Source organism: Rhagoletis zephyria, unplaced genomic scaffold, assembly GCF_001687245.7.
Source record: "Rhagoletis zephyria isolate East Lansing unplaced genomic scaffold, Rhagoletis_zephyria_1.1 Rzeph_scaffold_08642, whole genome shotgun sequence".
Classification (NCBI taxonomy): domain Eukaryota; kingdom Metazoa; phylum Arthropoda; class Insecta; order Diptera; family Tephritidae; genus Rhagoletis; species Rhagoletis zephyria.
This window is the reverse complement of record NW_016165722.1, coordinates 9,105-18,849: the sequence shown is the minus strand read 5'-3', so window position 1 is coordinate 18,849 and position 9,745 is coordinate 9,105. Positions and strand designations below refer to the sequence as shown.

Below are 9,745 nucleotides of genomic sequence, written 5' to 3'. Positions count from 1 at the left end.
TCGTAGTATCGAATACTTTTTAAAACGCACACTTTTTAAATTTTTTCTTCCATTGCTTTCTTTGTTTATATGGATTACTAGCATTCAATTTTGTCTATCACTTAAAATAAACTGCAATTGCGTGTATTCTGTTGCATAACATAAACCAAATAAGTGATGATTTAGTGGTCTTATTCATAAAAAATAAAGTAGGTTTAAAGAGCTTAACAAAATGACATTTTCATACATTTTTCAGTTTATAGACCTTTTTTATTTTTTATGAATAAGGCCATAAAACTTTACGCAAAGTTCACGAAAATGCGGATTTTTTAGAAACTTTTTGGGAATGCAGTTCTGTAACCTATTCAAATTTACGTGTAGCCTACTACCGTTGACTTTTAATTCAAACTTGCACATTATTATACTAAAATTGAATAGGCTACAAAAATGCATACTAAAACTTTACAAAAATTTCTTAATAAAACTTGAAATTCGTGAAAGTATATATATATACATATATATATATATGTATGTACATTTGACGTTAAAATTACTTCTAACCTGAAAGTAAGTTCTGCAATGAAATAAAAATCAAATATTTTAAATTTCTATTGTTTTAATTTCAGGAAATAACTAGATATACGATTGAAGAATAAAATAATTTTAGTATCCCAAAAAAAAGTATTTTAATGAGTCCGATACTGGGTAGTATCGATACTTTTTCCCTGATACTTTTAGAGTATCGATACCATGAGCTCGATGCCAGAATGAGTACTCAGTATCGATACCAAAGTCTGAAATTTCGAACCCTATTAACAAGGAATGAGCTGAGGAACTTTTGGGTTTAAAAATCCGCAGTAAGATTTCTTACAGGCGTTATCACTGGACTCTGTGTCCGTGCACCGACGCTCCATGGATGGTTGTATAACACTAGGTTCTCTCTGTAGAAGGTGTAGGGACGAGGCAGGGCAGGAATCGATTTGCCATTTTTTATAACATTGTCTAGCTCGACTTTTTGCAACAGCTTGTGGAAGGGATAACGGAAGTGAAACTGTAGGAGCTGCACAATTTTATTTGGGACAGTAAATTGTTTAATAGAGAACGAAAAATTTCACCGATTTTTTGACATGGGATAACGGAAATTCGTTCCAGAAATAAATGGTTTAACAAAGAGGTACAATCATGAGAATTTCGGATACCTCCGTCTAGAAGGACATGCGTCCTACTGGCACTCATGCTCAGAAGCTCAGATACAGGACCATTAAGCAAGAAGTTCTGCAAGTATTTCGAACTAACTGATCCAAAGTCACATAAAGAATATGTTTAGTGATAGCTTCTGAGCAGTGTAATAAAAGAAAACAAAATGTAAAGTTAAATACAAAACCATTTTGTTTATTAAATAACAACGAAATACCTTAAAAACCTAAAAAAATCAACAAATATTAATACTTTTAATTTTTCACAGTAATCCGAAACACCCATCTTGAATTCGCAGTTGTAAAACAGCTGCTAACCAAAGTAACCATTACCGAAACCACCACCAAAACCTGGGTAACCAAAACCGCCTGCATATGGTGGAGGTATCCCGTATGGTTGATATGCGGGAAAAGGCGCAGGCACGGGATATGGATATGCGCCACCACCACCACCACCACCACCGCCTCCAATGGGACCACGGTTTCCGCCTGTCAGAGCGCCCAGCAAATTGCTGAAGAGACCACCACCACGACCGCCACCACCGAATAGACCGAAAATACGGGCATTTGGATTGCCTGCTTGAGACGAAGCTGGTGAAGCGCCAAGTCCAGCATTACCCAGGCCAGCGCCTGGAGAGCCCGACGAAAGTGATTGTGTCACTGGATAGCGGCTACCAGCAAAACCAGCATCGATACTATTCGGATTGGATGAACCAAATGAGTTCGTTTGTGCTGGATATCTGGGAAAACGATTGTTGCCAGCGGCTGATGAGGGCAAGTTGAATTGGCCGCGAGAGGGTGCGCATGTGAGCGCTAGCAGGAGTGTTGTGAGGATCTGGAAAGTCGAGGAGGAGGTTAGAAGATGACACTAGGCCGGATCTATGAATAGAATTTTGCTACTTACAAAGGATCTCATCTTCACTACGTTTTATTTTACTTGTACGAAATGAATACTTCTCAGTTAGTTAACTGTTTATGCTTGACTTTAGGTACTTGCTAAGTTTATATACTAAAATTTTAGTTGTTTTCATTTAAATCGCACCTACGCACCCAAAACTATTGGATTATTTTGCAATAAAAATTTCACAAGAAAACATCCATTCTTGACAAGACGGGAAGTAAAACAGGTGCGATTTGCGAATATTCGCAAGCTAATAAAATTTCCATAAGCAGAAAGTATCAATTGTATATTCATTCTAATTCTAACTGCATCACTGACCTTAAACTCGGCATTTGAACTTTGCATACAATTTTATTGTCGACTCGTTTCGCTTTCATTCATCATTTAACGATACACGCTTTTTGACTTAACTTTGCGGCCAATAAACTCGAGCGATTTTATTGATTTAACAAAAAAATAAAAATAAATTAAATAAAAAAAATAAATAAAAACTATTAATAAAAAAATGATTCAAAATAGACAAAGCTTTATGCAAATTAGTACTGCGGAAGATCCGAGGCGACTATGTATCTACATTAGGGTGCTACACCAAAAAGTTGCGGTTTTTCCAGCGGAATTATAAAATGCATTATATTTTAAGACTTCCAACAAAGTATTTGTGGAAAAATATTAAAATTAACGTGAGCTGGACCGATTTGAGAATACCTCGAAGAATCTAATTATTTCGTTTCTTTTGAGAAAATATTAGACATTTCTATGCAGCCCTTTTAAGCTTAATAAGCTTGTAATATTTTTAAATACAAATCGGCACAGCTCAAATTAATATTCTTCGGAAATATTTTGGCGGAAGTTTTTATATATGTACATATAATAATTTTTTTAATTCCGATAGAAAAATAGTACCAATTTTTCTTCTTTTTTTTGTATGGCGAGTGATGTACCATAATGTGCATAAATAACTACAATGTGCATAGGTTACGCAGGCTTACACGTGAGTTAGCTCGCGAAGCAGGTGCTTGTAAATTTAATCTTCATAAATTTAACCTCCATACGCATACATTTAAAGGTCCACATATAGGTATCTATGTGCATTAGGGTGGTCCAAAAACAAGTAAAGTTGGAATTTTAATACTTTTACCACCTAGGATTGATCTAGACTGAAAATATTACACCTCGGTTTTTTTTCGAAATCAAAAAACATTTAGAGGTCGCTCAAAGCGCTCAAAGTTTTCCGTGTAGAAATGGTAGATATAGAATTCTTGAAAATCAATATTTTGCGATCGAATAATTTTGCTTCTATTCAGAAGACTCAGTAATAATATATATTAATATACAATTGTTTATTTAACCAGTTTTTAATATTAGCAATATTTATAGGACTTTAAAAACCTCAAAAAATGCAACCCATAAAAAATCGCCGGTACTGAAAAGTGGTAAAACTAACAATTAAATATTATCACTGCAAGTCTCTTGAACAGAAGCAAAGATTTCTGATTGGAAAATATTGATTATCAAGAATTCTATACCATTTCTACGAAAAATGGAGTTTTCCCATATAAAATACATGGAAACTTTGAGTGACCTTAGAAATTCAAAAAAAAAAACAGGGTATAATTTTTTCGGTGTAAAACAATCCTAGGGGGTGGGAGCATTAAAATTCCGACTTTAACTTTTTACATGAATTTCTGAACCGCCCTAATGTGCATACACAGTATCTATAAACACACATACACATATATTTTATACATATTTCTTTTCCACCTTCATTTATTGATCATCTCTTTTAATTAAAACACTTGTAATGCTAATGCCTTGAAATCATTTGCTCTTCGCTTCACATTATTCGCGCCACTATTCAATCTTTGTTTTTTTTTTTTAAATAACCACCAAAAGGTTTAAGTTTTGTTGACGATTTTTTTTGTTTTTATTAAAAACATGAAATTTTTTATCTTCACCTTTTTTTCGGAATTCCCCTCCCTGTTAATGCGTTGTATGTCTGCGCTACTGAAGTGATCGTCTGGGTCACCACAGCATCTGGGCTTACTTGTATATAAATCCATACGCATTTTATACGCTGTTTAGTTATAATTTTGGTATACCGTGAAATAGTTTTGTGTTGTGATTCAAGTAATGATGGGAAATTTCGTAAGTTGACCTTCAATGTTGTTGATGGGTTTCGTTTTTTTTTGTGGTGCTGTGCTTACACATTTAATGGTTTTTGAGATTGATTAGCTGAGTAGTGGGTTTAGTTGAAACTTTTTTTTTTTTAATTGAGATGAATGCAAGACATTAAAAAAACTTTAATTATGTGTAAAAGTTAATAACAAATAAACAGTATGTAACTAATTTAAGTCTCCCAGCGATTTTTTAAGTGATTAAAAATGTCTTCTGATTCTAAAAGATAGCTTTTAATGGAAATTACAGTCACACAGCACAGACGAAGTGCGACTAAAAATAAAATGAAATTCAACATACATAGAAGTGACGCCCGTGTATTTTATTTGTACTAAAAAAATTATTTAATTTAATTAATTAATGTTAGTGAGAAAAAAGTTTTAATTTAAATTGTTTGAATGGAATTTATTCATTTACTATGTACATAAATACATATCGCACATTTGCTGCAAGAGTGTCATAATTCTTAAGATTAAATATGCGAAAAAAAGATTTAAAGTTTATAGTTTCGGTGTTTCAAAACTTAGAGAATAGATAAAAACAGCGGATAAAGATATTATCAAACCTAAGATACTTTTATTCCATACCAAAGAGCAATGGCTATAATTGCTGAACTAAGCGGAAATGAGTAATGTCTCTATTTTATGAAGCACAATTAACGGTTCATTCTTCTTCTATGTGCTCTAATCCCAAGCGGGACATCCATTACGCCTGCGCGGCATTTACAATCGCCTTAATTTCCCTCCAGTTTAATCCGAGTTGCTTCGCCTCCCGCTCGACTGTTTTTCGCCACGTTTCATGCGCAGTGCCAGGGGCCTGCCTTTGCCGATTAGGGGGTTCCATTCCATAACCTTTGCAATACTGCTGCCTTCTTTGCGCCAGGTGTGACTTCTCCATTTCCATTTCTGTCTCCAGATCCAGATGTCTAGGTTCTCTATGTTAACTTTTCTAAGCAATTCCTATTTTGAGTTTGCCTTTGAGAAAAAAATTTACCAATTTGAGAAAAAACTGGCCTTTATTTACTCCTTTCTTTTGAAGCGTTAGTTCTTCCTAGCTCGTTTATTTACTCCTATATGTATTTTGTATGATTTCAATTCTGTAAAAAGTACTTTTTTGGACTTTCTGTGTGGAAGATTTTTCGATTCAAAAAAATTTACAACTTTTTGTTGTTGTTGCCGAAAAATGAAGAATTCTGAGACGTCACGATTTCACAATTTCATAGAGTTTTCCGTATATTGAATGTCACTAAACTACTAAACGGCTGGACTGATTTCGTTCATATTTGGAACATATTTCAGCACCTTGAAGGGAAATATTTCGACTAAAAATTAAATCGCTAGGTGGCGCTGGGGTCGGGATATTCATAAAAATTGCATTTACTTGCTGATTTGGCTCTTATTTAGAAAAAAATTTAGCCAATTTAAAAGAAATATTTGGACTTAAAACTTACGCGATAGGTGGTCCTGTGGCCGAGATATCCCCAAAAATTATTTCACGCTAAGAGAAGGATAGATATCTACTATATATTTGTGGAAGTATGTATGTATGTATATAAATATGTGCCAGGTTGCAGCCTAAACGGACGGACAGAATCGAACAAAATTTTGACAGAGTATTTCCATGACACCTGGGCCTATAATGGGGAGAAAAAATTGGGATTCGACAAGGGGGTGTGGCACCTCCCATAGGCGTGATATTTTTTATCAGCTATAACTTGGGAACCATAAGCCCCACGAACTTGAAATTTGGTATGCAGGCATAGCTACGGTAGGTGCTTTTCGTAAGGTGTATTTGAATGAGTTTATAAAAGGGGCGTGGCACATCCCGTTGGCGTGGAACTTTTTATCAGCTATAACTTCGGAACCATAAGTCACATGAACTTGAAGTTTGGTATGCAGGCTACGGTAGGTTCTTATAGTAAGGTGTATATGAATGAGTTTATCATCAGCCGACTCATTCCCTTCAATATTGCTATGTCCGGGAACCCAGCATAGTGTGACGTTGATACGGCTCAGTGACGCCAGTGTGGTGCCACATTTCCATACAATTCCCAATTTCATTATTCTAGATCCTATTGCCTTCAGAGCTGCTTGACTGTCGACAAAAATAGCGGCTTTGTCTTCTAGCGCCTATAGCGATCTTCGCTTGGAAGACACTGCAGTCGTTCGGTAGGCGAAAGGACCGGTTGATCTGCAGGTCCTTCGAGTAGACACCGGCTCCGGTTCCTTGTGCCATCTTTGAACCGTCAGTGTAGATGGATATACATACCTCCCCCTGCTACTGGTAGTCCTGCATCCAATTCTTCTCTAGTCGGGAACCTAATGGGTATATTCGTACTGAAGTCCCAAATAGGCATAATGTAATCAGTGCTGACTTCTATGTCAGCTTTAATTCCATTTATTCGGCCCTCTTTTAATTTCATTTAGTATTGCTGCGCGTCCGAAATTGGTACTGGAATCTTGTCGTATCAAATTACCAGTGTCGATATCAATAATTTGAAGTCTGAGCCCTTATGTTCAAGCCCTACTCCGTCCGAAATAGTACGGACTGCTTTCAGTTTTTGTATACTTTGCAATCTAACCAGATGGGATTGGGAGTTAACTTGCCTCCCACCAGACAAACGCACCGAAAGGCATCTGTTTTTTTTTAATTACTTAAAATTATAGAAAGAAAATATTCCATAAAATAAGGGCATTTGGATATGAATTCAGGGAAATTCGTATGCGAAAAAAGACCACTGTTAAAAACGGCGGTCCTTTCATACCCAAGTTAATCTAATAGCTTATACCTATGTGTTTTTAAGACGGTTGTCAGTTTTGTAGCAATTTCGCGACATGAAATATGCCGTTACCTACTTTTTTCTTGAAGAAATTTATCGAATTTAATGCTGGATTTCCACCAGGCATTAAATGGCAAAAATTACAAATGACACAAAATTTTTTGTCATTTCGATGCCAAGTGGAAATTCGACATAAGAGAAGCTGATATACACATATTTGTTTTAAAATATGGTATGTACGTAGGTATTCACACTTTCCTGGTTATTAGGTTACCCGGCTAAAAATTATTACTCTTTAATATGTTTTTAAATTGTAAACTGAATAAAAAGAAAACATATTAATATATTACCAGATAATCTGATAGGCAGGTTGTGTAGATTTTCAGTGTTTTGTAGGCTTTTGCAATTTTCTAAACATGTTTTCTCTATTTTTTCCCAGCAGAAAATCACCAGCTTCGCCGCATTGCTCTTCCTGGGCATAATAGCAACACCAGCAAAGGCACATTTCAAAAAATTCGGCGGCTTTGGTGGCTTCGGCGGCGGCTATAGTGGTGCCTATGCCACCAGTAGTGTCATAAACAACTATCAAGTGGCGCCCGTACCGGTGCCAGTACCAGTTTCGGTGCCACAACCCTATCCGGTGCACATCACTAAAGTAGTGCCTGTGCCGGTACCAATTTCAGTGCCCGAACCTATATGGCCCAGCGGCGGTTGGAGTGGTGGCTATGGCGGTGCAGAAAGTTTTGCGACCGCATCCGCATCATCAGGTAGTTTCGGTGGCGGCTATGGAGGCGGATTGGGTGGTTTTGGAGGTTTCGGCAAACATGGATTTGGCGGCTGGGGGCGGCGGCGTTAAATTTTTAATTTAAGGTTTTTCTTTATTTTTTTGTACGCGTATTTTATTTATTTTTATATTTTTTTTTTAAATACATTATTTAAATACTTAAATTCTGTGTTTTTTTTTTTACTTTAGTCGTTTGTTGAACTAAATATATCACCAATGAGCCGCAAGAATCATTTAAGTTAAGGTAATTTTTTGATTTTGTCCACATTTTTTCGAACCTTAAAAGGCACCTTGAAAAAATATTAAAACGTATTTCGGAGTATCATTATCTGTTTTTCAAAAAAAAAAAAAAAAAGAAGCGGGCAAAACATATTTTTCCAAAATAGTTGCGAACATCCGATACAATGATTTGGTGTATTTGCCTATGCGAGAAGTTTGATAGTCTATCAACTCTCTCCACTGAGCCTCTCCTGCAACCATCGTCAATCATCATTTCGCTATAAAGTCAAGTACTACTCGTATGTACATATGTACGTTAAGGAGCCCGGCATCACCACTATCATCCATTAACATCTGTAAACAATTGAGGTAAGAACACTGCAAACTTCTTTATAGCTTTTATCTTAAAGTAGAAATTCTTGCAAAACTTGCAATTGAAACAAAGCAATACACACCTTTCAGCTCACCTATGTACATATGTATGTATGTATGTATGGGAATAGCCATTGCCCAGCTCAAGGCCAAAGTCAGCAGCAAGCCAGCAATAGGGTGCAGGGTGGCCACACTTACAGATGAGTAAATTCACAGCTGGTTGAAATAACCTTTCACAGCCACCAAACCCAGCGTATGGAGAGTGCCAGCTAACAGAGTCCTAAATAAACATTTCCGAACAGACAAGACATAAGAAAACAATTCATTTTTAATTGGAAAAAAGCACCAGTAAAGTACAAAACTTTTTAGCTACATAACTAGTGTGCTCGTACTTGTAAAATGCATAGAAGAATTTTCGTGAACGGCGATGATACTCGTACATCAAACCTAATCAGTGAGAGGTGGATGGATGGTCAATATGAAGCTGTTGTCGCTTGACCAACTCAATCACTTGGGTATCACTTTTTTTTTGTTTGTTGACAATTGCTGTAAAATTTCATCTCACAGGAATGATACATCTCGGCTCGTCTTCAAATATATCTGGCGCCTGCAATCTACATAAAGGAATCTCTGAGAGGAAGTAAGGTGGGGAATACATGCACACGCACATCCTATGCTATTTTTTACTAACTGCAAAGTGTGGGCAATTATTGCATGAGGAAGCATGTTTTGATTTCATCATAACCGAAAATGATATAAGTGTTTGCGGCAGAGTGAGGGTGGTGGTTGATGAGGAGCATAACAATAATGTGGGCATGTATGTATGTACGAATATTCATATGTAGCCGTAATTTGTCTCATACATATATGTATGTATGTTGCGGGCGCAGCAACAATAATTTCGTACATAAATAACAGCTGTAGCAATAGAAATAACAAATGCGCTCGAAATCTAACAGCAGCAATAACAAATAAAGCAAAGATGACCGGAAAAATGCCCTGAAGGATAATGGATGGACATATAGCTGTATACCTACTTACATTTGTACGTGTGTGCATGAAGTGACCACAGACTAATATTGCTCCCAGATAGCTGTTAATTTTTTTTTTTTAGGTACTGCAAATATCTACATATGTGCATGTACATACGTATAATGATAATAATAATAGACTTATGGGCAAAGAAAATACTCACAGCGTTTTTGCCTGCAAAAAATGATAAATATAGTAGACAGTTAAATAAACAAAGAAAAGTAATGGAAAAGAGAAGCAACATTTATTTGTTACTAACTTTTGCCCGTGGCCCCGCACGGGGTATATGCGCTTTAACGTTATGCTGA

At 36.1% G+C, this 9,745-nt stretch overlaps 2 protein-coding genes across 2 annotated transcripts; one reads left to right on the top strand and one right to left on the bottom strand.

Annotated features, from left to right (window-relative positions):
* Positions 1-1,488: 1,488 nt before the first annotated feature.
* Positions 1,489-2,091, bottom strand: LOC108375221 (keratin, type II cytoskeletal 1-like). The gene is made up of 2 exons (XM_017631329.1): positions 2,080-2,091; positions 1,489-2,010 (listed from the first exon to the last, which is right to left on the bottom strand). The coding sequence occupies exons 1-2, from the start codon at positions 2,089-2,091 to the stop codon at positions 1,489-1,491; spliced, it is 534 nt and encodes a 177-aa protein (XP_017486818.1).
* A 2,061-nt stretch (positions 2,092-4,152) lies between these two features.
* LOC108375222 (shematrin-like protein 2) lies at positions 4,153-7,919 on the top strand. The gene is made up of 2 exons (XM_017631330.1): positions 4,153-4,221; positions 7,473-7,919. The coding sequence occupies exons 1-2, from the start codon at positions 4,207-4,209 to the stop codon at positions 7,884-7,886; spliced, it is 429 nt and encodes a 142-aa protein (XP_017486819.1). The 5' UTR covers positions 4,153-4,206; the 3' UTR covers positions 7,887-7,919.
* Positions 7,920-9,745: the final 1,826 nt, after the last annotated feature.